Source organism: Oreochromis aureus, linkage group 6 (genome assembly GCF_013358895.1).
Source record: "Oreochromis aureus strain Israel breed Guangdong linkage group 6, ZZ_aureus, whole genome shotgun sequence".
NCBI classification, from domain to species: Eukaryota; Metazoa; Chordata; class Actinopteri; order Cichliformes; family Cichlidae; genus Oreochromis; species Oreochromis aureus.
The window spans coordinates 42,537,157-42,564,996 of record NC_052947.1 but is presented as its reverse complement, the minus strand read 5'-3'; the positions used below and the strand labels follow the sequence as shown (position 1 = coordinate 42,564,996).

Here is a 27,840-nt window from a genome sequence, read left to right as displayed (position 1 = left end):
TGTGCTCGCCTCTCCTGCCTCAAGTGTTTCAGGGCGGATCCATGTTCAGGTGTGACAAACAGAGAGCACGAGAGCACGGATGAAATCAGTTTTATTGATCAGGAACATAAGTAAGACGAAGGTGTCACTGTACACAAACCAAAGTCCAAATAAATAAGAGTCACAGCAATAAATTAAAGCAGGACGTGGACGACAGACTGCAGTTCGATGGCTATTTACACTTGTTTTTACACAGTTTGTCGCTCGCTTCATGCCTCACTTCACATTTTTCTTCTTCACATTTCAGGAATTTTATTTTTTAAAAAGAAACAAACAAACAGCACGAAGCAGCGGCTCGCTTTCAGAAACCTTTGAGTCCCGTTTTTCCACACAAACAGTCCCGAAGCCACCGAGCTCGCGTTTAGTTCTGCCGGGTCTGTGCGGCTCAGGTCAAACGGCCTCTCCTTTCTGAAAATGATTCTATGCCGGCGCCCTTACACAGACAGGAACAGGAAGCAGGTCACTTCCTGCGAGCTGCCGAGCTGAACCTTGAGGATCAGGCTCGCCTCCACCTTCAGGTTCATCTGCGTACAATCATGGGCGGAGCGGCGGGGAACATCAAACACCCGGACAGGAACGCTGCAGAGCTCCAGCATGCAGCCGCCCACTGACGCCAGCGAGCCGGCGGCTGCAGCTTTCATAGTCCAGCTCCGTGTCCATGCACGCATGCACGCCCGCCCGCGCGCACACACACACACACACACACACACACACACACACACCTAGCAAACAAACTCTGATGTAAACATTGTTTTAGAAAAAAAAGGAACAAAACAAAACACACCTGAGACTAGCTCCTCCCCATTCTGTCGCTAAGCACTTATGTCACTCTGCAGAAGCCACACCCCTTCACCTGTCTTTGTGATGATGTCACCACCCCCCAAGTCAGTTGCAACATGATGTTTTCTACATCCGTCCACCAGGAGGCAGATCGGCGCCACGACCACGTCGAGCGCGAGCTACGAGCCTGCTCACCTCCCGGTCTGACCGCAGGTCACACAGGGGGCATCCTGAGCTCATCCTCAGTGAAAGAGCTGCTTCCACACAAAAACACTGAAATAAAACCTCTCCTCCGTCCTTCGCGTTAACACAAGCGTGCTGATTGGATGTTTAAGGGTTTAGGACAAGAAGTGCTCCCCCAACGATATGATAACAAATGATAACTCGAGCAGCAAGCATGCTGTAAAGTGGCTTGTGGTGCCATGACCACACAGTATGGACCATGTAGCAGCTAATAACCTGGACTCTGTCTGAAGGGCACCAGGGGCCGACAGCTGCAAAAACACTTCCAGTTCTGTAGAACTCTATGGCCAAGTGGCTGAACTCACAAATCGTTAGCTAATGAGTATGCGGTTTCACCGTCAGACCCGTCCCTTCTCATTGGTGAAAATATTCAACTCAAAGCAAGGCTTCAAAAACCAGCGGGTGACATCACAGAAGCACCACCCACCCTTCTACTGCCTGTTCTGCAGCTCTATTCATTCTGGATGAACTCAAGAGCCCCCCCCCCCCCGTGGAACAGGAAGTCCACAGACTGGGAGATATCGTCACCTTCTAATGTGAGTTAACGTCAGTTAACATGAGCTTCTGTCTGCAGCTAGCAAGTATCATCACACACCTTAAGAATCTGTCCCAAAACAATGAGCTACAGCTGAAGACGCACTCAGGTGGTGTAAATTGACTGGTTAAACCCGACCACTGGTTTCACCGCTGCGTTCCTGTGGCGTGGCCCTGCTAGCATCACATGCAAAGCAGGGGAAAGTGCTAGCTTAACTAAACCATCACCTCTTCATTGTTGTGCGGTTTCAGACCATTTAGTCTTCATTTAACAGAATGCGAATGCCGGGCTAGCAGGCTAGTGCTGTTTTAGCCTGCGTGCTAACAATTAACAGTGTGTCATTCCTATGTGTCTGAGTTGTGTGCTTGAAGCTAACAATGACTCAGCAGTTCTGTCCTGGTTGTAAACCAGCTGTTGGTGTGAACGAGAAGCTAGGAGTAAGTTCAACTCTACACAGCTTTATCCCTGCTAATGAGCTAATCAGGTGAGTTTTATTAACTGGAGCCAGAGCTAGCCTAACACTGCACTATTGGGACGACAAACTAAGCTATTAGCGTTAAAGACACGTGCTAACAGGACAAAGGGTCAGTATCTTTTTTTCATGGACTGAAACATCCTGATTATTAGTCGCTTGCTCTAGCTAGCCGAGGGTTAGCTTCAGTCAGATAAACCCAGCTAATTAGCTAAAAACAGTCATTATAATATGATCATTAGCATGAAATAAATGGTGATTATTTGTTTTGACGGACCAGTGGCACATCTAGGAAGCTGTGGCTCATTATTGGATGGAAGGAGCTCCTCGTACCGCGGCAGAGATGAAACCATCGCTTCGCACCAGTCGGACTCTATATAAAACTTTATTGATGGCGTGTAGAGACCGAGACGGCATGATTATATATTTCTAAACTTTTGTACGAAAGTGAAAGAAAAAAATGTCGAACTGATTCTACAGTAGATGGATGGCATTTTCATCAACACCTGGTGAACCCTTTGTGATGTAGCCGGTTTATAAGGAGCTAACACAGACAGACGGACAGCACACACCTTCAGTACCTCCAACTTCAGGCGTTCAGGTAAAAACATCCCGACGAAAAGCGCTGCTCTTCTTCATCTACCCAAAATCGAACTACCTGCTGCTGAAAGTCATCACAAAATACATCCCACCTTTGAAAAGAATTCAGATTGCTAAACCTACACATACACAAACATCCCTGTTCCCTTTGTCAGGTATTCATGATGTAAGGTAGTTCAGGTGAACTCAAACCAGAAAAGAAAGCATTGTCGCGTGGAGTGTTGTAGTCCGATGGCGAGGAGCAGTCCAGCTGAAGCCAGCAGGCGAGAGGAAGTTTAACGTGTTGCTCGCCAGCACAATCCAGCGATGAATGACATCGTCCAAAGGTGTGACGGTTTAATCCAGACTGCACTCCTAACAGCACGCAGGTACAAAACAAACCAAAAACTTCAAAAACAAAAGCCCCACACTCCAAGGTGATTCACTGAACGTACTGGCATTCAGAGACACAGAACGGAGGCGAGGATGGACCAGCAGGGAAGAGGGATGACGATGCGTCTGCGTAAGCGAGGTTTCTAACACTATGAGAACTGGCGTTTGGCGAGTTGTTTAACGCTCTGATTCTGGAGTACGGTGATGACTATGCCGAGAAAAAAGACAGCGTCAGCATCAGCTCAGACCCCTGGAGGGGTCAGGTTCAGGTGACCCGTAGTGGGATCAGAAGTCAAGACACGAGTGCGAACAAAGAATCCAGCCCAGGCACACGTTTTTAAAACCCACCCACCCAACCCAAGAAAAAGAACTTTTGGCTTTGTGGTTATATACAGTGATTTCCTGTGGACACAATCTAACGTCCGTTAAGGATCCACAGGCGTGCAGGACTGGATGTTGGCGACCCGGCGCCGGCATCAAAGGTCAGGGTCAAGTCTTCAGGCTCAGAGGGGGTGGAGCTAACCGTGAATCTACTGTACAAGTGTTTATGGGTGTAGTGATTTTCCAGTCAGCTTTATCTGTAACTGTTGTGTGGGTATGACCCTCTACTAGCTCCACCCCCTCCCTCTAGCACCACCCCCAGCTACTGGTGCACTTCGTTGGCGATCAGACTGTCCTCCCCCGACTGGAAATCCGCCTCATTGATGCTGTTCCCTCCATTCAGCATCTCCTCATCCTGCGATGACCCTCGGTCCTCCTCGCTGCTACCTCCGCCAGGCTCGTCCGAGTTGGGGTCCTGGAGGACCTGGGCGATGTACATCTGCTGCTGCTGCTGCTGCTGGAAGGAACATAAAAACAGGTCAACCACCACCAGAAAGAGACACGACCACAAAGAGAACTGTGACTTGATCGCATTTCAATAAAAACATGTTGTTTGCTATCTTCTTGATGCATGCTCAATCAACCAGGTAGGTAAATCTCCAAAAGTTGATTCTGATTGATTTTTGATTCTCAACAACCACTGATCAATAAAATTGATCAAAGACCACTGATCATTTACCATGAGTACCATTCATGGTACTGTGAGATTTCCATCAGTAATGGGGGACATCTAAAAGCTGACATGTACCGTAAACCTACACATAAGTATTTAAGGTTTGACTCTCATCATCCACTGGAGCACAAACTGGGTGTCATCAGGACGCTACAATACAGAGCGAACACCATCCCCACTGACACAGCGGCCAGGGAGGCAGAAGAACAGCACATCAAGAAGGCCCTGAGTAAATGTGGTTATCCCAGCTGGACTTTTGTCAAAGCTGGGAAGGCACCTAAAGAAAGCTCCAGCCGATCCAGGAGAGAAGGACAACCGCTGCCCAGGCGAAAACCTGTAGTGATCCCATATGTGTCAGGAGTATCGGAACATTTGAGATGCATTTTTTTCTAAACACCGCGTCTCTGTGGCTTTTAAACCCCAAAACACGCCTAACCCCCTAAACAAGTAGGGGACCATCGGTAACTTAGGTCCAAGGTTTTCTAGAGAACTATAGAGAATGTTTTATTAGCTTCTGGATAAAATCAAGAACTACAAATGTGTTCTCCCTTCAGTGCAATGATTGAGAGACGAGTTAAATAAGGTAAGAACAGATCTTTGAATTTGAGCTTGGTGCTTTTTGAACCTTTCAGTGTTTTATGAGCTGTACGGGAGGATCATCCAAAATTAGACCAGGAAAGGCATTCTGATAAAATCTCACACCATCTCCTAGTTTGTCTCAGTCTTGGTTTGCTTTGGTGATTCTGCCTGCCTTTCTGGGCCTGCAAACAGCTGTGAGTGTGTCTTAGGCAGACTAACCGACGGCCTCGGCGGCCCTGATCTCCGGCAGTACTGAGAGTCATTTGATGAAAACCTGGGGGAGTGGCTTGTTGCGATCTCAATAAAGAGAACATGCATCACCTGAGATTTGGTGGTGGGTGAGGACGAGGGACGAGCTGGACGTCCGTTCTCGACAGCGTCCACGTCGTTCTCCTTTGTGTCGATCTGAAACAGAGATGCTCGGAATGAGACGCTGGCGTTCACACACTGCACACCAACCTTCATCGGACTGCTGTCGTACCTTGTAGTTGTGAGCGCTGAGGTACTTGAAGTGTCCGAAGCAGACGTGAGACAGACAGACCACAATGGTGACGATCAGCACCACCAGCGTGAACATGGAAGTCGGTGTGTCGAAGCCTGGGAGCACACTAGCAGTTAGCTGTGGTCAGCATTCAACAACTTCCTGTCGCGAATACTAAAACATTGTTTTTTTTTTAGTTCTACTGGATTTAAAACAGGGAGGGGGTGTGGTTAACTTCACTAAAGGAGTCATCTCAGAAAACTGCCTCACGTTACCCCGGATTTATCGCCTGTTTGTATCCGACCAGGTGAGAGTGAGGTTGAACCACGACATTCCTCACCCCACAAATGTCCTCTGAAAACACCGGGCAATCAGATGTGTGGACAAGTATGTTTAACCACATTTACTCGGCGATGCTGTCGAACGCCATCCATGGAGACGACATCTTGTTATTAGGGTGATAATACCCAGTACCCACTGGCAGGACTGTCAGACTGCCCCAAAACGATAAAAACATTGAAACCCCGCCCCCCCCCCCCAAAGCAACATGTCAGAAACTGCCTTTCAGTTTCAGCACTGGTTATCAGTGACAAAGGACCAGAACCGTTCAAACTTCTCATTGATCTACTAATAATGAAAACTACAATTAACTAGATAAAAGAGAAATTCATGGATTCAGACTCGTAGTGTCCCAGACACTCAGGGATGCTACTGAGCTCTGCAGCTTCTTTCAGAAACATCCTGCAGTCATGAAGGGCGTCTCTGCAGAACAGCTACCTGGACCACTCGCATTATTTTACTGGACTCATCAAACGGTCTAAGCGGCCGTCCTAGGCGGAGCGGCTAGGAAGGTCTGACACAGCTGTGGTGGGTGGGGCTTACCTGTGCGTACAGTGGAGAAGAACAGCAGCCAGAAAAGGCAGAGGATGGGTGCTGCCACCACTTGGGTGACGGCTCCAGAGTGGATCTTCTTGTCCAGTTTGGAGGGCAGGTAAGCGTAGTACATGTTGTATCGGTCCACCAGGTGTTTCAGCAGCATGTACATCAGACCTGCGGGTGAACAGGTGAGCTGAATACCCCTGATGTCATGCTGGACCTGCTTTTATTCTGACTTGAGACTTTACGGGAACAGGAATTAGACTATTCTCAGCCACCGTCACACTTTACACTGACTTGTATGACTTTACCTGGATGCTAGTACTACTACTACTTCAACACCTGCACTGGTACTCTAAACATGTACTGACTAACAGTTACTGCAGTGCTGGACTGACCGAAGGGCACGATGATGGGGCAGGTGATGCTGTAGGCCATCACCACTGTGAAGACGTTCATCATCCAGGCGTACGCTGCTCCGAACTGAAACTCGTAGGCCTGATGCTATAGGGACGACAGACAGGGTTACAGTCAGAGCAGCGCCCCCTGTGGGCTGAAAAGCTGAAACCACCGTACACTTCTCAGTGAGTGCGTCCTCACCCTCTTGACGTTGCGGCGGTCGGCAGCAGAGCGAGCCAGGCAAAGCCGGATCATGTACATGAGCAGGCCGGGGATCCTCAGCAGGTCCATGGCATTTCCGATGAATGCGGAGGCGATAACGTAGTTGACGAAGAAGGCGCCGTTATCTGGCAGAAAGACACACCTGCGGAAACACAGTGGTTTTCAGTGAGCGGTAACAACCGTCAAACTGTAGAGCGTAAAACAAAACATAACTCACTCAAATCGGACTTTAGCATCAGCCAGGAACTTCCTGTCAAAGAGCCAGCGGAAGAAAACATCCAGACTGAAAACCACAGACAGAAACGCTTTAGTAGAGGTCAAAGGTCAGTCAGGTTTCACACTCTTTACAGCCACAAGATCTGTTACCTGCTGAGACCGAGAGATGGCAGCAACAGAACCATGAAGATCAGGAAGGTGTAACACTTATGCATGGTTGTCCTGTTTTCTCCAGACCTGCACACACCGACAGGTGAAACAGAAACGGTGAGATGGACGGAACCAGGAGCAAACCGTGGGTAAGCAGGGACAAACCGTGGGTAAAAGGGGAGCAAACCGTGGGTAAAAGGGGGACAAAAAAAAAAGGGGGAAACTGGGATGAAGCGTGCCCAATAACGCAGGGGATAAAAAACAAAACATGGCAAACACTGAGGTCAGATACAAGCGTCACTTGACTTTAATCACCACTGGGACTCTACAGGAAATGACTTTAAATGGGACCTTCGACGTATTTATTTCTAGTTTCACAGTGTGTGCTACTCTCAAAAATAACAAAGGGATGAAGAGGAGCAGTGGAATCGGCTGTACCTGGTCCAGTGAGCCTCGAAGAAAGCAGAGTAGTAGACGATGGTTGGCAGCAGAGCAGAGAAAGCCCAGAGCAGCAGGGTGGGGAAGAACTGAGTGACGATGGGGTTCTGTTCAAGAAAACAACAAAGCCATTCATCCGACCAAACATCCACCCAACCAACCCAAACCGTTCACCAACAAAGCATTGATCCAAGCACCCAACAGACAGAGAGCACAGAGTCAGAGCTGAAGGAATCGGCTTGAAGCCGGACTATACACCTGCTTCACGCTTCTTACATTCAGATACTCGACGGGCTTGGTGACGTTGAACTTGTCCATGGTGGTAATGATGATTGCGGGCGTGGTGAGGAAGAAGAGCAGGATGAAGAGGATGCAGTTGATGACAAAGCAACGGATCCACCAGGAGATCCCGCCCAGTGAAAGGTGTTCCCTACAGGAAGGAAGCAGGACACAGGGTCAGCTGATCTCAAAGGGCGCATTTATTTGTAGAAGGTTTTAGGTGGGCGGAGCGTGCGGACATACCAGCGGACATTCTGTGGGTCAGGCGCATACGAAACACTCCAGTTATGAACGTGAAGAACCTCGCTGAACTGAGAGGAACGTGGCTCCTGACGACATCGACACCCCTGAACCTGACAGGCGTTAAAGTCCTTCAAAATACTGAGATAAGAAGGGTTGTGAGCAGAGGTTAGGGTCAAAGACATGACAAGGATTCGAATGTGAGGGGTGTGGCTAATGTGAGGTGGAGGCAGACGGGAAATTTTGTAAGAGAAAACTATAAAAACCATAAAATATTTAACGATCACCAAAAGTTTTTGAGGAGAAAAATAGGGCAAAGAAGTCTGAGACAGATAAAGACAAAGTGAAGGGCATGGCTTACATGGCGGTCATGGCCTCATTCTGGAAGGTGACGAAGGCCATGCCCAGAGGCTTGGTGTGGACCTTCTCCTTCTCCTTCCTGTACTCCTCCTTGAGTTTGGCCTCCCTCTTGGTGTAGTAGCTGACCGCCTCCTCCTGCAGGCCACAGAAAATTGTCAACAAACCGCCACCTAACATGCTAACATTAGCACATTAGCATTTGAATTATGTGGGTAAAGCTTGGCGATGTCGTGACGACTTGCAGGGCAGGTGAAGTAACCCTGAAGTCCAGCTTGCTGCTCCTGGACTCGTCATTCTGAGTACCAGCTCGCCATTTTCTGTATTGGCGGCATTTTAACAACGAAAACACCACAACATAACACAGAGACATGCGATGAAGGACAAAATCATTGCGCAGTCGATGAACTGAAGGGAACGTGCAGAAACGTCGCTGTATAAAGCCCAGCCCTAAAGTTAGCAGCTGCTGATGTGACCGCGCACGATGCTGCCATGGGGGCGATGTCTTTGTTTTTACCTCCTCACAGCCAGCGATGGCGCAGCAGCAGAGGTGTCCACAGGGCTTGGGGTTGATCATGGTGGGAATGTGTTCTTTAGCCATCAGGTCGGTAAAAAACTTCTTGCTGCGCTCCGTCTTCTTCCTGGAAAACACAAACGGAGTCATCAGGTGACGATGTGGAGCACTTTCCTGCTCGTGTCAGATGTTTACTCCTCGGCCTCCTTTAGCAATAACGATATTTAGAATGAATGTAGGCTGTTTGCAGCTCTGGAGGCCAGGATCACTGAACTGGAGACTCGGCTTCACACCCTCATAAAAACCCATAGTTAGCCAGGCCCCTGTAGCCGGGGCAGCTGAAGGTAGCTTAGGCCATGCTACCTGACCAGCGGACTAGAATTTAACATAAGGAGCAATGTAAATAAAAACAAACCTGGGTTAAAGTTGTCAGCAATGATTCAACTGAAGTCTGGAATTTGGTTTTGATTGGCTGTGAAGATGCAGCACAGATCAAACTGATCTGATCAAAAATGAACTACAGATCGCAGTCTTCATGTAAACACCTGTGATTGGTTGTGCAAAAGGTCAAAGGTCTGCTTGAATCAGTTAAGAGCAGCAAAAAATTTCCTTGGAAAACTTCAAAGAAAAAAGCTCCTATTTATAGTATTTTATTTTTCTAATCTCTGTCTCTCTTCCACAGCATGTCTTCATCCTGTCTTCCTTCTGTCACCCCAACCGGTCGCAGCAGATGGCCCCGCCCCTCCCTGAGCCTGGTTCTGCCGGAGGTTTCTTCCTGTTGAAAGGGAGTTTTTCCTTCCCACTGTCACCAAAGTGCTTGCTCATTGTATTATTGTAGGGTCTACCTTACAATATAAAGCACTTTGGTGCTCTATAAATAAAACTGAATTGAAATGATTTGACTCTTGGAGGTTTATTGGGTCCAATAAGCGTAGCTGAACATGACAGCAGCAATCTGTACTCAGATTACTGCAAGGTGGAAAAGACAGAATGCTTGTGAAGAGCTTGGGTCAAAACCAGCTGATTGATGCATTTCTACTTATAAACGTGATGCATTCAGTGTCTCACATTTTCATGCAGATGAATGATTACTGTGTGGGTGTGTGAGATTTTACTCCCAGCATGCACTGGGCCTCACCTCTCAGCGTTCAGAGCCATCAGTTTGGCCACGTTATAGCAGATCCGAGCCTCGAGCACCGTGCAGTTCTCATACGCCTGCCTGCAGGACACAGAGGAGGCACACCACCATCAGAACAGGCGTTCGATTCCTGCACCCTCCCACAGCAGCACTGCAGGACTCCCAGCTCATAATCATCCTTCTTTATCTGACACTGGGCCTCGTGCAGTGTCCGAAACAAGCTGCTTTAGACCCGCCCCCTTTACCTTTCATCTGACTGGCCATATGCCCCAGATGACCATATTAGGGACATCCCCTCTGAATGAAACTGTGATAAGCTGAGAGTTCAGAGCAGACTCACGGGGGTTACTCATCATCAGAAACTTGGAACAGGAGAACAGCTCCGTGCAGTCACTGACAGGAGAGCGTGGAACTTACTCAAAGTGCTGTTTTATCTGACTCTCCTCGGCGTACTTGGAGATGCCGTTGATGAAAAGAGTGCGTTTCACCTGCAAGACACAAAACTGGGATTACCGCACGGCTCAGCGCACAAATGCCGCGTCCTCAGAGTTCACGGACCGGAAATGAGAACGGTTTGGTCTTCCTACCAGGTCGTCCTCCTTGTAGTGCATCTTAGACGTGTGCCTCCTCATGCTGTAGACGGTCAGCAGCAGATACATGAAGGCAAACGTGGTGTGCAGCCAGAGCAGGTTCGTCCTGCAACGCAGCAAACCCCCAGATTACACCTCTCAACAGGAAGGTTCACAAGGTTTTATTCTGAAACATCTGCAGGAAACGGAGCCTTAACAAAGCAAAGAAGAAGATATGAAATCTCACCCAGACTTCAGGTTGGCTATCGTCGTGCGTCCGAAGCTGTAGGCGTTGTTTTCTGGAAGAAAGAAAAGGTCACGTGATCGGGTTACTTTATCGGTTGTGTAGGTGGAATGGTTTTGCAGTCGTGAGTCATCGATGCTCACATGCACGCGAGCCCGAGTGTGCACGAGTGCTTTTCCTAACATCAGCCATCGTATCACCACACCGTTTGAGGAAATCAGCTGGACTCCTGATCCGGAGCAGAGCGAGTCGTCTGCGTTCTTTAACATCGTTTCAGTCTTAAAAAATATCAGCATATTTCATGGAGTGGTGAACGACCGCTGAGGCCAAACCGGATCCGACCCGTTTAACAACAGATTACAGAACATTTAGGTCAGCGCTCTGAATGGAAAGTTACTGTGGTGAGCTCCAGATGTGTGCTGGTGGACTTCCAGTAGTCACGGTGTTTATAGTGGGAAAGCTTGGAGTTGAGCTTTATTTGTTTAAATGTCGTTGTGTTACAAAGACTGAAATATAACACAGCGTCTGAGTCACTGAGCGACGCGTTTATTGATTTCATGGTTTTATATGCCCGACTCAGTATGACTTCTTTAAAGCTCACAGCTTCGTCCACGGGTGTTTCTGAATCCTCGCAGGCGGTTTCGCTGAGCTCGGCCGAGCGGACGCCCTCCATGTGCGTCTGAGAGCTTTTATTGTTGACACCCTCCCCCTGGGTCAACACAGGAAGTCATCATAGCCGCTGTCACCTCCTTACCTACCGCCTGTCGCTATGACAATAACACAGCACGTTTCTAACATGGCACTCGTACTACAGACCAGATGGGACAGAGTCCACGTCTACCATCAGACACAGTCTACAGGGTGCAGGGTGCCTACGCCTCTGACCCCACCCACTTTACCTTCTTTGGAGGGCGGTCCAGGTGTTCCTCGGCTGAGGAAAGCATCTTTACTGATAATTCGGACTAAAACATTCAGACAGAAGGCGAGAAGGCGGTGAGTGACACATCAAGACCTGAGACCCTCAAACCGAGCGGCTCTTACCCAGAAGGTCTCCAGAGAAGTTCACGGGCAGGACGATGCCGACCGAGAGGACGCCGACCACGACCAGAAGGCCGATGATGTGACGCTGGAAGGACAGGTAGTGAACGGCGTCTTCGCCACACTTCTCACGAATCTCCTCGTCTCTGCAGCAGAAACAGGAAGAGTCATGGTCTGTTCTTACACTGGGAAATCATCTGTGATGAGTTCACAGTCTGCAGTAACGATGGGACAGTGGAGCTTTTGGTCTGACCGTGAAAGCGAGAAGCCGTTTCCTCGTACTCACTTTATTCTGAAGATGGCCGTCAGCCACGAGCAGAAACCCTGAAACACAAACAGGAAGAAGACGACAGCTTTACAGCAAGCGAAAGGTCAGTGAAAGCCCCGACTGTGCCTGGGATTCCTCATTCTCACAAGCCGCAGGTGTGGTGCTGAGGCCAGTGGGCGGGGCCTCAGCTAACCGTTAGCGGTCGCAGCTCAAAGTACCCAGAGCTGCCGAGCTGAACAATGGCCGATGGATTAGGAGCACAGATCACAGACGTACTCTGAGTGTCCTGCTTTAACCCCGTCATGCATGAATTAAATCCTGATTGAGGTTGTCATAAGTCATGCATGAGAGGGTTAAATAACAATAATTACACTGACACGTGTCATACATCTGTAGTAACATTAAACGACCAGCAGGTGGCAGGTATGGAGAGACACATCAGTGTCCAACGTAGTGGTTTATGTGCAAGTCTACCTTCAACACTGACACGAATACAGCTGTCCACTGTAGTGACCGCTATGATGACCTCAGGGGTGAGGATGATGATGATGATGTGTGTGTTTTGTGAGTTCTGCCCAGTTTGGATGAACTTTGACCCTCTGTCAGCTAACACCTAACTGTGGAGGAGGAGGAAGAGGAGGGAGTGATGAAGGTGTTCTTACGTTGTCTCTCTGGTCGAAGTCAACAGAGCTGGAAACCGAGGTGAGGCGTTCATAGCGGTCGGGCGTCTCCGAGTGCATCGCCGAGGCAACGCTGTGGACACAAACAGGAAGGTTAGCATGGGGCCCTCTGACCTTTGACTTCTGCGTGTGACAGCTGGTAAGACTCCAGAGTTCCTTTGAAAATGAGTTTCGAGACACTAAACACAGACGACGGTTCACCAAGCACAAACCTGGACCGCACGCCTGCGCCGACACAAGGCGACCCAGCTGCGCCGACATGGGCGACCCGTGGCGCTTCGACTGCGGCGACCCTTTACTGGGTTCAAATTGATGGATTTGGGAGAAATGGTTTAGAGCCAAACCATCGGCACAGCTGGAAACGCAAATAAAGATGTGAGTAACGTTTATCCAACAAAACCTCTGTGGGTGTCGGTACAGCAGGAACTTTAAACCGCGTAGGAACGTTGGGACTTGATCCACCGGACCTGCTGCCTCACATCTTTTACAGTTTCTACTTGTTTCTGCCTCTACTGTCACAGTTCGCAGGTTAAGGACTTACATAAATCCAGCCGACAGAAGGAAACGCACCGAGGACGACGGCGTCATTTATACTCAGGACAGGAAGTAAACCTGAATACAGAACAGGGACAACTAACAAAGTAAAACAGGAAGTAAGCGACAATAGCTAACTCGGGAACGTCAGACACAAAAACCTGACACGGGGAAACACACAGAAGGAAAACAGGAGGAATTTGAGGGAACTAACGGACTCAAACACAACAACAACACGGAAACTAAGAGCCAAATGGAGAACAGCTGACATCACAGTACACAAGAACTTCAGAGAGTCAGGGTCCAGAACCGCAGAACCACCACGTTTACACAAAGGTGGGAATCACCAGGGCAACCAGTGACCCCATTAATGATTGGCTGTTCTGTAGTGCTGATGTCTTTAACGTCGACTATGTTTGCTCTTAAAATGTCTTCAGTTATTATCGTTTTAGCTGCCGACTCTGAGCGTGGGCATGGCTACGGCGTATTGGGCTACTGAGTCATCTAGCTAGCACGTCACAGGGGTCCACATACGCGGGCGGCCGTTACCTTTTCACCGGCTCATAGTTATCTCTGTCGCGCCTTCGGCTGAGTTTAACACAAACATGGAGAGAAACGTGGAGTGGTGTTAGCATCACAGCAGGTAGCATAATTAGCCATTTCAGTGCTGTAAAAACACAGTGTTCATGTGCTACGGAGGGCGATTAGTGCCTCACTGACACAGTTTACAGGAAAAGGGCTCAATGTGCCCAACCCCCCCCCGGTGGGAGAAATCTGATCCATCTGTTTTTAATAATATGGCGTGTGGCAATGAACTATTTTGCCTAAATAGGAAGCCCACTTTGAGCCAAACAAACCCAAACACAACGGAGGATTAAAGTGTTCCAGTTTAACCAAGTGCCAAGCAGTTCAAATTTTATGTGTTTTTATAATTAAACGCTTAAATGAGGCGAGCAGGCCGCTGCGGTTAGATCTGTGCGGTCTGTTGGCACTAATAACCTTCCATACAGAAACCCAAACAAGCACAGACTGAAATGCAGAAAAGAGGAGTTAGTGCACCAACCAGAGAGCCCGTTAATCAAACCAGAGGAGGAGGAGGAGGATGTTAGCAGACAAACCAAACATGGAGGAAGCAACAACAACATACTATTCCCGCTCCTCCAGGTCGCTGAAACGCTTCTTCAGTCTTCGGGAGAGGAAACAGAAAATAACAAGGAGGTGATGCCAGTGAGAGGGAACCCCGATCAGGTCACACAGCAGGAGCGCATCACGCCCACCACTGCTCAAAGACGGACGCAGCCGCCATGATGTCACTGCGAAGCCTTGGGCTGAAGCTTTCTGCTAACGCCACCTTAATCTTACTACTAAAACACGCTGTTAACCAACAAGCATCGTGTCTTATGCAGTCAGTTAACCAATCAGGGAAGAGTCCCGCTGAGTCGGAGGCTCAGTTTCTTCTATATAATCAGACCATTTTTCCACAACCAGCGTCGCCACCTGCTGGTTATTAGTGAGAACGCAGATTTAAGGAGGCTTCACCTGTCAAATCTCGGCGGCTACGTCCATCTTTAATACTGTCGGTGTTTGTTGGGTGTAGACATGTTACTTGAACCGTGTTTTTACTTGTTCATATTCAAAATGTGGCTTTAAAGCAGCCAAACTGTGTGTGAGCGCCCCCTGTCTGCAGAGCTTCATTGATGCTCAGGTTAATATGACAGCTCACTGATTTCAATGCAGGAAAACCTAAAAACAGACAGATTCTAAACTGTCTTTGGTTCACACATAGGAACGATCCATCTCTTAGCTTGCAGTTCTTCCTGTCTCACCTCAGCTAGCCTGCACATGTTTATTTATCACACAAGTAAAGACTCAGCTTCCTGGACGTCTCCGGCGCCCCCCTGTGGCGGATGAAGCCCGTGAAGCTGTGGTCCAGCTCTGTGATGAAGAACGCTTACAGACTGATTAACCTTTGTTTACCTGTCAGCGTCGGTGACCAGCGCCAGGCGGCCATAATCCCACGCAACCTTCCGTAAAATGGAAAAGACGAAGAGGAGCACCTGAGGAGGAAGAGGAAGGAAAAATTTCACATCAGACATGTAATGGAAAAATCCAGAATGCTGCTCTAAGCGTGCTCTAGCGGTCAAAGGTCACTGACACCAACATGTCAGGAAGCCCTCCAGCTGATCTATGTTGTTCACACACACACGGCTCAGATGTGTGTGTGTGTGCTTCGGATGACAGTGCTGTGTCACGTGTGAGCGTGTGTGGGAGGGGGAATGTTCACGCCTAATGCCAGTGATGCGAGGACAAAAAGGGAGGCGTGTTTATCCTCCGTGTCTGTGGCAGAAACTCACCAGGAAGCACATGAAGTCGAGGGCGAGCACGGTGGGCACGCCGCCGAAGGGCAGCCCCTGTAGCACGGTGCTGCGGATGCGGGCTGAGTAACAGTAGTCTTTGGACTCGCCATCGACGTCGGCCGAGCAGTTCTCTTGACCGCTGCACGCGTGGCCACCGGTAATTGCCATGGTAACGATCAGGGCTCTGAGCATGCTCACTGCCGCATCCTTGCAGAAAACCTGAGAGAAAAAAGAGAAGAGATGTGAAACAGTCGCTCCCATGAGGGAGGAGCAGCCACTGAGACGAGACGGCTGACCCGCATCTGAGCATGCTCAGTACGGATCGTCAGATCTGACGGCTGTTATGAACACACGGTAAACAAATCTGACCTCTGGTAAACTCGGTGGGATTTCATTCATTCAGCTTTCAGAACACCGCCTCACGCCACCACCAGGGGACCGCCCTCTCCCCTTCCTCTCCACCCTCCACACCACAGACCTCCATCTTCAGAGGTTTTCTGGTGACTCTGCGGTGGTTGGATGAGTCCGAGTACCGGGCTGTGGTCGACTCTTTTGTCACGTTATGCAAGACTCAAACTGATCACAAGCTCAGTAATGTTGTGGGGGCGGAGCTGGACTCCATTAGGGTGGTGTCAGAGAGGCGGATGTTGTCCAAGATAAGCACAATGGTGGACAACACCTCCCACCCACTCCGTGACATGCTGGTCAGTCACTGACATTACCCATAATGCACCTCTGAACGACACAGGAAGCCATTCCTGCCTGTACGCCTCCACCCGATGCACAGCACACAGTGCAGCGGCTACAGCCTCAGTTTGATATTTCATGTGTGTGATGTACTAGGATATTTATAATGAGCGCCATCTGTTGTATTATTTGTATTATTTACAGTAGTTTGGTTGTTACTGTTGTTACCGTGACCACAGAAGGTTAAAGTATCAGGAGCTCTGTGGAGCTCTCTGCAGGCCGACCTCATGATGGAGTCCTCCTCCGTCCTCAGTGAGGGCAGCACGCCCCACTGCAGGCCTGTCACTTCACCTGCACTGATCCTGGACCAGCTAACAGGATTTTAAGGTTTTATCCGTCGGGCTGCTGCCTCGTTTCCACACGTGCACAAACGTTTCACACGAGTCTCTGCTGATCACATTTATCTCAGTGAGCCAGCGACGGCCCCGAGATCGGAAATCTGCTCTGTTACCGTGTCCTGATGAGATCAGCAGCAGTGGTTCAACGGGCTGAACACACACACACACACACACAGTTTAAACTCATTAAAGCTTCAAACAGAGGAAGTGATGGTCCACAGCTCGGTGTCCTCCTTCACATCCTGTGGCCATTTTTTAATTACAGCTGTTGGAGCAGATTTCAGACACTGGGAGCAGCGACAGGCGTGAAAAACAACATTTCAGCCAGAAGAAGGTGCAGGTGACAGCAGGTGTGTGTCTCACACACACACACACACACACACACACACACACCTACTGTCCAATAATATTTACTCATCATTACCTTCAGCACACTGACGAGAGAACCTGGCAGAGCTCACTACATTTCCCAGCATGCCCCAGCAGCGTCACAGCTTAGCCTACTGATCCCGTTGCTATGGTTACCTCGACTGCAGCAGTCCTGGCCTAGATTTTACGGCTCACTGAGGCCACTGTCTCTGATGATGTCACAGTTACATCACCGAGCTGGGGAAGGAAGGTGGGCCAGCGTGATTTCACCGCTGACCTGGAAACGGTCTGCTGTGAGGGGCGGGACGAGTCACATCCAATCAGAGGCCCCATTACAAACGGCGAGCTCCAGCAGAGACGTGTCGAGGTCCTCGGACACGACTGAAACTCGTTTCATCCTCAGACCCGGGCCGGGGCTGACCCAAGGGCAGGGTGTCAACAATAAAAGCTCTTCCTGTCAGGTGACCTGGGTCAGAGGAACCTGGTCTGACCGGGCGACCTCAGACACGCTCCGATCAAAGTGAAGGAAAGTAAAAACAGAGCGTTAGTGCCACTGAACCAAAATCTGAACGTGCATGCTTCACGTACACGTGAAAGGATCTGACGAGTCCATCAGAGCAGCTTTTCACCCTCAGCAGCTCCTGATGCTCCCGAACAGGATGAAACAGGAAGTGCTCAGAAAAGAATAACAGGAGGAACTCTGGTCGGCTTTCCAGGAGAAAGACTTAAAATCGAGTCCCTGCCCCAAAAGTTAACCTCTTCATTTTCACCTCGCCATTTTCATGACAATTCATTCAGAAGGTTCTGAAATAAACTGAACCAATCACACGGCATCCTTGGGAAAGCTTTCCAACTTCCTGTCCACCGCACCTGACGTTTACAACCCCAAAGACAGGCGTAGACGTAAAGATCAACGCGTTAAAGGCAGTAAACCTCTCCACACTGCTGCGCTCTGATAGGCTGAGCCTGAGTAACGCACGCTGCTTCAGTCCGAAGAGCTGAGCATGCAGTGATATGTCTGCACCGTCCACACACCAGGTAAAATAAACGCCAGAGCAGAACAGCTGATCACGCTCACGTGATGACTGCATCCAGCTTTGATTGGCTGCGAATGTGTTTTTAGTGCACACTCTGCTTCCAGGACGGGTTTCCGAGTCATTCCTGAGACCCTCCGCGCCGGCTCGGATCAGATCCAGAACCTGCAGTGACGTCTGCAGCCTGCAGGACGCGCTGGCTCTGCTACTGCTCTGAGCGCGTGCGGTGACGGTCTGATCTGGAAAATTCCTCCGGTGCAGCGTCCCTCGGAAACCCCCCCCCCCCTCCCTCCCTCCTTCCTCTCTGTTGCCATGGTGATGCAGCAGCAGCATGACTCATCTGAAGCCTCCATCAGAGCTGCAGTGCAGAAGACATCCACCCAAAAACACCGCCTCTGCCTCCACCCGCCAGGGTGAAACAGCTCCTGTATCAGACCTGATTACAGCCATTCCTGTGGGTCTGTCCCCCCACCGTCCTCCTCCTGCTCTGTGTGTGTGTGTGTGTGTGTGTGTGCGCGGGGGGGGGGGGGTCACCCAGGTCTTCCATTAGTGGTCGACTGTGGATACACACACACACAAATGTTGGTTTTCTATCCTCACAGGTACGCCGTCACGTTCTGTCTCCTGTTTACACTTTCAGTCTGACGGCGTCCGCGCGCTCACATTTCACTCTCAGGTTCACCCGGCGTGCTCTGATGCTTCTTTACAGAGCTACAAAAACAAGGAGAGCGTGAATATTATGGGATGCATCATAGCTTCAATGACACAGAATCCCTTTGTGAGGGTCCGCTGGTATGAGCTCAGGCTGACGATGATGAAGGATGTGCGGTAGGTTTGGAGGTGCGCAGACACACACTGACCTCCACACACACACACACACACACACACACACACACACACACACTCTCTGAGAGAGTGGTCCTCTTCATGTTATTCTGTCCACCCTCGTTTCCCCTCATAGAGCCACAGGAGCAGACATGTACCTGCAGACGTCTCCGTGATGGAGAACAGAAAGAAAGCATCTCCACCTTCAGGCGATCTGATCGACTCTGGGACAGGTACACGTCACGTGTTCCCAGCCCGTTCTCACTCCCGAGGCGTAACATCCCGACGTTTTGTCACGTCCCGCGGCGTTCCTGAGGAACGCGAAAGGTGACCTTCCACGTTGTTACGGTACGCGGAGGGTTCCAGCCCTGTATTGCAGCCCTAAACCTAACCTTATCCCTAAGCCTAACCAGCACTTTAATGACGTGAAACAGTGTGTTCCCAAGCGATTTTAAGGGAAAAAGCGAAGATGTGTAGATTGAGTCCAAACGGTTCTCATATGTCCGCAGTTTTCCGATGTCGTCACGTAGGAACGCGTTGGGTGGCCGAAAACGTAATATGTTGACGATTTCTCACCTAGCGTAAAATGTTACGCTTTGGGAGTGAGAATGTGTTCCCATACGTACAGTCTCTCATGTTTATTCTTCATTTCTGTGTGAACCTACCCGCTCCACCTGCCCGCTCCACCTGCCCGTCACTGTGCTCCCACTGAGGGACAATAAAGGATACTTCTATTCTATTCTAAAGAGAATCTGACCTCCGAGGAAGCGCTGCAGTTTTTAACAGCGACCGTATAATTTTCACCTGCAGACAGGTGTGTGACGACGTCAGCGAGCAGATGTTCCCGTGAGGCGCTGCAGAGCCGTTGCTGCATGTTACCGAAGCACGCGACGGTCTGGTTCTCCAAAGGCGCCTCAGACTGGCGGGCAGCTCTGGTTTTACCTGGATCACAGTAACAGGTCCGAGTGGGTCACGCCCTCTGTCTTTAAACAGGAAGTCAGGACTGGACAGGAAATATCAGTCAGCTGATTTCAGACCAGGTCCTTTCTTCAAACTGTCCACAGGCAGGAAATGACACGTTTTCCCTGATGTGATGCTTACGATTCATGAATTATTCCCTCTCATTCCACAGTGTGTTTAGGCATAATCCTGCTTCTCTCTAACTCAACAACAACAACATCCACCCGACCATCCCGCCGGGCCGTAAAACCGACGCTAGGTCCTGCGCTCGGACTGGTCTGAAAGTACAAGGCTCACAGACGGCCGTGGGTATCCCACAGACTGTACAAAACTGTGATGTCACCTGTTAGCTTGTAGACTTGTGGCAGCCACCATGACCCCCCCCCCCATCCAATCAAAATCAGAATGAAATAGAAGCCATATTATTGGTCAGATGATGTCATTAAAATGCTCCAGCAGCACAAACACCATCCGGAGTGAAGCCTGGCAGCTACAGCTCAGTCAGAGGCCACACCCCTGACAGAGCAAGCTTTAACATCATTTAAACAGTTTGAGTATCAGGATGTAAACATGTTTATTTTAACATGGAGTCTATGAGGAGTGACTCACTGCTGCCTCTGCTGGACGTCAGAGGAACTGCAGGTCACTGAGAGCTTCCTGCAGCTGAGACTTCAGAGGAACGCCCTGTGACCCCCACCTCACCGGCCTCTGACTCATCTATCAGCGCGAGATCAGAACTCGCCGGCGTCTGCGGCCCTCAGATAACAGCTGAGCACGTGTGCGGTTCAGATTAAGCTCCTATGGTTCAGAGGCTGACAGGAAGTGTGTGTGGCACTCTCAGAGATCCTTCACTGGTGTCGTCTGTCAGGAGGTCATCCACACAGCAAAACACAAACCGCGAGCGGCCCCACTGATCATGTGACAGCGTCCGGAAGCAGATGTTTTTCTGGGCAAATGATAAAAGTGAACACGGTGAACCTGGAGGTATCAGGCTGCCGCAGAGCCCTCGGACCCGTGTGTGACATCACAGCGAGGCCCATTGGACCTGTCAACAACATCAACGGCCACCAGCGGAGCACCCGACCTGAGAACCAATCAGCTGCAAGCTGAGCGCACAGCCATCCTCGTTATTCGCAGCCCGTGACACCTGTGTGGTCCTCCCCTGTTCTACCTGACCTTTCAAAATAAGAGCAGGTGAAAAAATAAAGCATGCAGCAGGGCAGACAGATGATGTTTCCACGGTAACCTGCTAACAGCCTGTGAAATGCACTGCTGTAAAGTGTGACCTTCATTTTCTGCACACATACGCCAAAACATTAAACACAGTTTCTGAGGAAGCCTGAATGCCTCACAGCTGCAACTGAGCAACAAACACATTCTAACAAATAACCCTGCTCCTCCGCTAGCCTCCACCTCCTGCTCCTCCTCTAGCCTCCTCCTGCTTTTCCTCTCGCCTCCACCTCCTGCTCCTCCTCTGGCTGGCTCCTCCAGTTGTATGTTAAGAATCAAATCTCCAAAAGTTGAATCTGTTCATCTGGACGTAGCGTTTTGTGGGAGAAACGTTTCGTCACTCATCTAAGTGACTTCTTCAGTTAAGAATCAAAGTTTGTGGAGTCTGAACGCTGCAGCATCGTCTCCATTAGGGACTCGACTACTCGTCGCTGTCACTACTCGGTACCAGACTCACTGGTCGTTTAATCTCATCGGTAACATTTTAATCGATCCCCAATGACGGTAAATTATTCTCCTAGAAGTTACGCAGCCATCTGCCACCAGATGGCGCATCATTGTTGAGAAACGCCATAAATCTGTAATCTAGTCCTGATTAGAACGAGATCGCAGGTACACGCGGTGGAAATGAGCTTTCTTTGAACGAAGGACAGGCTCTGCCTTAGTGATAGGCCGAGGAGTTCAGTCATTATGGAGGTGCTTGGAGTAGAGCCGTGCTCGTCCACATCGGAAGGAGACGGCTAAGGCTGTGTCGCCTCCTGGGTGAGGTGTTCTGACCGGGCTGGAGGAGGCGAGAGGGAGGTCCGGGCTCGCGCTGCTGCTCCCGCCGCCTGCCTTCAGACCAGCAGGAGGAAATAACTGGATGATTTATTGTTTTGTTATTTTAGGGTGCATCATTCATAACTCAACAGTCATCAGAGTCTAACGTGTGATGTTGGTAACACACAGCATCGTTACTGCAGGATGTGATTAAAATGCCTTTTTGAGGTTTTCAAGTTAACAGTTCTCAGATTGAACGTCATATCTGAGTGTTTCTGAGTTTCGGACTCATCGTTGTTCCTCCCCTAACCTCCGTCCCTCAGCAGGAGGACTGTGGAGGAGTCCACGTTCTCTACAGTCAGCTCACCAAGACCCGGCTGGTCCAGTTTGATGAACCCTCAGGTCCGAACCAGAACCAGAACACCTGTCTACACCTCACCGGAGCTTTAATGTGTGACAAGATCAAAGGTCACCCGACACATCGTCATCAGTCTGAGCTCCTCGACTCGCTCAGGTGGCGTCGGGGCGGGCTCCTGCCGTGTGGCTGCCTTCACCATGATCGTGTTTACTTTGGATCAGCAGGGATAAGTGATGCAAACAAGGAGGAGCGGACCACCTCTGCAGCAGGAACCACAAAGACACGTGTTGCTGGAACTTTGGTTTCACCGCCGTTTGTTCCTGAGCTGCTCAAACACGCCGCAGACACGGCAGAGCAGCGTTTGTAGTTTCAGCAGCATGTTTCCTAAAACCTCACCAACTCCCCATCTCCTCGGAAAAAACAGAGAGACAGGAATTTATTCTTCCTGACAGTCTGAAGAACACCTGGAACATCTGCACGGCCAACAGTGAAGGCAGGCTCCGCTAAAGTATTACCACATCAATACTGCAGTAATACTCAGGTCTGAAGGTTCAGTGACTAAACTGGGGATTTTATTATTTTTGTTTGAATCTGAGGAGGAGGAGGAGGTGCTCTCAGCACTTAATCAAACCTCTGCAGGTTGTGTTAAAGCTCCTCTCTGCTTTCATAAAATGGGAGAAAATTCTGGAAGAGATGCCCCCGCAGCTTCCTCATCGAGCAGCCCATCATCCTCGTCCTCCCGGTCAGCACAAAGAGCCGGGCCTGCCCGATCGTCCGGAGGCTGATCGATTACCACATTTATTGATTGGTGGATATCGGGCCGTTGGCAGCAGCTGCTCCGGCAGACTGCGGCGCTCTGACCTCGTTTGTCTCCGGTTTGCGGCCCGGATGGAGCAGCGGGCCCGGTGCACCTGCTGTCCGGCCTCAGAGCTGCGGGGCTCTGAGGCCGGACCCGTACAAAGCCCGAAACCAGGCTCGGAGTTCCGCCAGAGCCCCACCGGGACCGACGCGCGGACAGCCCGGCGTCCTCTGCGCACACGTTATATAATCACCTCCTCCTCCTCCACCAGCACCACCCACCCCACCCCCAGACACCGAGCCGGATGGATGCTGTCCGGGCAGCAGCGGCCTGCGCGAGCCGCCCAGCACATCAAACAAAGCCGCCTCATGATCAATAAACCCGATTAGAACAAAGCCGGTACCTGCAGCTCGGCCTCCTCCTCCTCCTGCTCCTCCTCTCCGCTCCTCTCAGGGTAGATTTCTCCGCAGGAAGCAGCACAGCCGTTAAATCCTCACAGATCCGCCGCTCCGGCCCTCCGCCGAGCTTTCATCCCGCAAACAGCTCAAAGCAGCCGAAGGAGCGGCTCCTCTCGCCGGGTCACAGCCACAGTCCCACCGCAGCAGCTCGTCTCTCCGTTGGCCTCACGGTCCGCTGACAGCCGGTGCTCCTCCGCCGGCTGTTGGTGCTAAAATGGAGGAGGTTTGTCCGGGAATAGAAACGGGAGGAGGAGGAGGGGGGACCGGCGCTTCCACTCGGCGCCGACAGAGGGCGACAACACCCGACCTTCAAAATAAGAGCGCTCGCTGCTTTTATTTTTCAGACTTTTCTCTGGTTTCACTCACAGATAAAGACGAGAAACAAAACCTCAGCACAGCAAATATTATATTTATGAGACAGTGCAAGCAGATGTGTGAAGGAAAGAGAAACACCGACTCACAGCAGACCTCAGACATATTTGTCACCATCAGTAAACATGAAATGTATAAAATCAAACGTTTATCTATTCGAACAATCAATCATTGAGGATTAAACGTGCTTTAAATAACAGTAAATTCTAGGAGATCTTCACATTTGACAGCAGAAGCATCCTGTAGGACGCAGAGATAACAGAGTCCTGCGTCCTTCTCTTTATGCACCCCAATATCTCCAGTGTTAAACTGACACTAGAAAGTGTCTGTATGACTAACACTGAGCAGTGTTGATTTTCTAACACTGGAAATCAGAATCAGAAAGACTATATTTATCCCCAAGGGGCAATTAAGGAAATAACTAAAAATGCTAGGAACATTACAGTGTTTTGTTTTGGGGTTTTTTGCAAATCTTTGAACCTTCACATATTCCTGATATTTACAAGTTTATTTTTCAAGATTTCCCGCTTCCACCTCCTTTCTGATTTGCTGCATTCCCGTCTAAGACCTTAGGGATGTCTTTGATGCAGGGTGACTGTTTAGGTCTGGGTTTCTTTAGTTTATATAGAGCAATGGTGTCCATAACTGAGGAGCAAGTAGTATTGAATAAGTTGGTAAGGTGGTAAGGTCTTCAGACTGAGATAGTGTGTGTGTAAATTATTAGTGGTCGAAGGATTAATCTAATGTGTGCGGGAGAAAAGCAGATGAGGTTTGGTATGGGACAGGTGGAGCAGCACATCAGGGACAGGGAAATGGTCCTAAAAACAGGCCCAGGTTATGTTCAGATTATAAACTTGAACACCGGATGACAACCGTAGGGCTAATGTACGGCCCAGTCTATGAGATTATGGCATACAGAGCTGAAGTTCAGAGGCTGTCAGATTGGTGTGTAGATAACAACCTGGACCTCAATACCACCAAGACAAAAGAGCTGGTAGTTGACTTCAGAAGGAGGAAGTCTGAGCTGCAGCCTGTCAGCATCAACGGGGAGTGCGTGGAAAGGGTCTCCAGTTTCCAGTTTCTGGGTGTGCACATAGACACAGACCTCCAATGGAGCTCTAACACCTCTGCGGTCTTAAAGAAGGCCCAACAGCGTCTCCACTTTCTGAGAATCCTCAGAAAAATGGACCTGAAGAAGGAGCTGCTGACCGTCTTCTACCGCTGCTCCATTGAAAGTGTGCTGACATATTGCATCGGTGTGTGGTTCTCCAGCTGCACCACAGCACACAGAAAGGCACTCCAGAGGGTCATCAATATGGCCCAAAAAATCATTGGACATCCTCTTCCCTCCCTGAAGGACCTGTACAGCACTCGCTGTCTCAAGAGGGCGTGCAGCATCCTACGAGACTGTACACACCCAGGACATCGGGTGTTTAAGCTGCTGCCGTCTGGCAGGAGGTTCAGGCTGCTGAGGTCCCGAACAAACAGACTCAAGGACAGTTTTTACAACAGGGCAATAGCCCTAATCAATGCAAATAGCTGACCTGATTGGCTACCTGCCTGGACTTTTTTTTAGGGGGAGGTAACAATGTTTAAAACAATAACAATAATAATATTTATATTTATAACAAGGTGCAATAATAATTAATGTGCAATAATAACAGTGTGCAATACACATAACACTTATTCTTCTTTTTTATTTCTAAGTTAATATACTGTGTTGTGTTGTTTGTGTTGCGTTGTGATGTGTCATATCGTGTCGTGTTGTGTTATATGTAGTGCCGACGTAGGACAGTTTTTCCAATTTCATTGTACTACTGTACTATGTATGACTGTGCAATGACAATAAAGAATTATCTTATCTTATCTTATCTTATCTTATCTTATTATAGTCTTCCTTAAATATGCTCCTGTGCCATCTGCTCAAACAGATACCAACTTTGATGTACTAACAAAGAAACGGTCTATTGGCCAAAGCTCGACAGCGGAGATGCTCACCAGTGTTCAGCCAGGTCACTAACAGGAAATCCAAACTTGGCTGGACATAAAGACATTTATGATGAAAGTTGGTTCTTGTGATCAGTGCCAGCTCGACTGACAGGGGCTTGTGATGTGATTGGGATTCCCACAGCAGAAGGTGAAGATTTCCACATCACTGTGTTTCACTGTTGGCTGGTGAGGGTCAGTTTCCCCAACTTTGAATGACACTGGCAGCCATTTCCTTCAATCAGTGATAAATAGTACGATGTTCTAACTTTATAGAGGGTTTTTTCTTATAAAGCAGCAAACTATTTCTCCAGGATGAAGGATGATCTTCTAAGTTAGTGAGACGCCATTTTCTCTTCAGCTTATGACTTAACTGCTTTATGGTAGCTGTTTGAGAATTATACCAGGGAGTCAGGTACTTCTGATTTAAAGCTGTCATGATACTCTGTGCGTGTACCCTACAATAATACATACAGAGAAAATCTCAACAATCATATGACCCCCTATGAGCAAGCACTTTGGCGACAGTGGGAAGGAAAAACTCCCTTTTAACAGGAAGAAACCTCCGGCAGAACCAGGCTCAGGGAGGGGCGGGGCCATCTGTTGTGATTGGTTGGGGAGAAAATATAACTTTAATCAGAATTAGACTGTTACGCCCCAGTCTAGGGGTACAGGAAAGTAACATAAGAGTTAAAAAAAGATTGACCCCACCCTGGTCCCCAAAACCATACACAGGGAAAAAAAACTATTTCTTAGTGAACAGTGGTTTATTGTCTAAACTGAAGCGTGACTCCGGGGTGAACAAAGGCCAAAATAACAAACAAAACCAGCTTAATCAGTCAAGGAGGTGCTACCTAAACCCCACGTGATGAAAAGAACAAACAAAAGACAAATGCTACGCCTAACTCCCTAACTGAATAAACAGGACGAAACAATACAGAAAACAACAGGGCAGCTCACCCCTTCGGCTTCAGTGACTATTTACAAGGTGCTATTTACAAGTGAAGGCTAATTTACACACTATATACAGGCTCAATAAGTCACGAGAATCACAAATATCACAGAGTTTGGAGGCCAGGGTCAGTTGCTGTCAGTTGCTGCCCCGGGACAACTGCTGGTAGTGATGGCCCGCTTGAAGCTGACGCTCCGGAGCATGTGTCGAAAAAAACAACACACTGGTTCAGAAGCACTGTGTCGAGGCTTGCTTCGTTTGGCAAAAGTCACGTGACCAGTGACGTCCGAAGCTTCATTACGCACGTAACTGCTTCGGTACCTGATTCAAATGGAACGAAGTGAATCATTTGTGGGATTTGTGGAGTGTCTTGATGGTGGCAGATAGCGAACCACTGATCATTCTACTGAGAGATTTGGTTCTGTCGTGTGGGAGTATTTTGAGTTTATTTTGGTCGGTGGGTTTTCCAGCTTTGTGTTCTGGGTGTTTGCTTTTGTTTTGTGCGTGTTTATTTCATCTGAAAACGGGAAAAACTTAAAATGTCAAAAATCTGCTTTTCATAATATAAATATCATTAAATAACTTTAGAAAAACTTCCATTTGACTCGTAACATTTAATGTTATAAAAAGATATATTTTATTTAAAAAAATAATCTTAAAATGTTAGTCTACAAAATGTGCAGCAATTTAATTTATTTATTCTCTTTAGCTGATAGTTTGTGGAGCCATAAGTGCATCTCTACCAGTTTTTCTGGACTCCAGCCTCTTCTGTGCCATGTGAAGGGATTTTCCTTAAGGCAGGAGAAATTATCTCCACGAAAAGGAACAAGTTCGGCCATCGCACAGTGGAACAAATTCTCTTCTCAAATAAAAATGAAAAAGGCTTACCTTAAATGCATCATGGTTTTAATTTGAAAGTTCATAAGCATTTCCCTTTCCATTTCATAATCAATTCTACCCCCAGGTCAAAAATATGTAT

At 49.0% G+C, this 27,840-nt stretch overlaps 1 protein-coding gene across 4 annotated transcripts; it reads right to left on the bottom strand.

The window, feature by feature from the left end:
- Positions 1 to 74: 74 nt before the first annotated feature.
- Positions 75 to 24,024, bottom strand: LOC116317800 (CSC1-like protein 2). 4 transcript variants are annotated; one of them, XM_031736676.2, is made up of 24 exons: positions 23,497 to 24,024; positions 15,672 to 15,893; positions 15,295 to 15,374; positions 14,465 to 14,503; positions 12,766 to 12,856; positions 12,122 to 12,159; positions 11,839 to 11,981; positions 10,801 to 10,852; positions 10,572 to 10,680; positions 10,402 to 10,472; positions 9,985 to 10,065; positions 8,850 to 8,973; positions 8,337 to 8,470; positions 7,979 to 8,116; positions 7,733 to 7,886; positions 7,457 to 7,563; positions 7,019 to 7,105; positions 6,870 to 6,935; positions 6,632 to 6,794; positions 6,430 to 6,535; positions 6,038 to 6,205; positions 5,156 to 5,271; positions 4,996 to 5,079; positions 75 to 3,879 (listed from the first exon to the last, which is right to left on the bottom strand). In XM_031736676.2, exons 2-24 carry the CDS (start codon positions 15,864 to 15,866, stop codon positions 3,685 to 3,687), a joined length of 2,541 nt encoding a protein of 846 aa, XP_031592536.1. In that variant the 5' UTR covers positions 15,867 to 15,893; positions 23,497 to 24,024; the 3' UTR covers positions 75 to 3,684. The 4 variants fall into 4 exon arrangements, with proteins under 4 accessions (XP_031592536.1, XP_039468914.1, XP_039468915.1 ...); XM_039612980.1 differs by lacking the exon at positions 23,497 to 24,024 and adding an exon at positions 16,044 to 18,438; XM_039612981.1 differs by lacking the exon at positions 23,497 to 24,024 and adding an exon at positions 16,044 to 18,438 and having other exon boundaries at positions 75 to 3,876.
- Between the last annotated feature and the right edge of the window lie 3,816 nt (positions 24,025 to 27,840).

Bases quoted from the DNA above. Each gene is read 5' to 3' on its own strand.
- LOC116317800 (XM_039612980.1), bottom strand. From the start codon at position 16,073: ATGAATGAAATCCCACCGAGTTTACCAGAG. The intron at 6,536-6,631 runs GTGAGGACGCAC...TCGTCCCTATAG, and splicing joins ACCGCCGCAACGTCAAGAGG to CATCAGGCCTACGAGTTTCA. The intron at 6,206-6,429 runs GTCAGTCCAGCA...GTTCACCCGCAG, and splicing joins CCCCATCATCGTGCCCTTCG to GTCTGATGTACATGCTGCTG.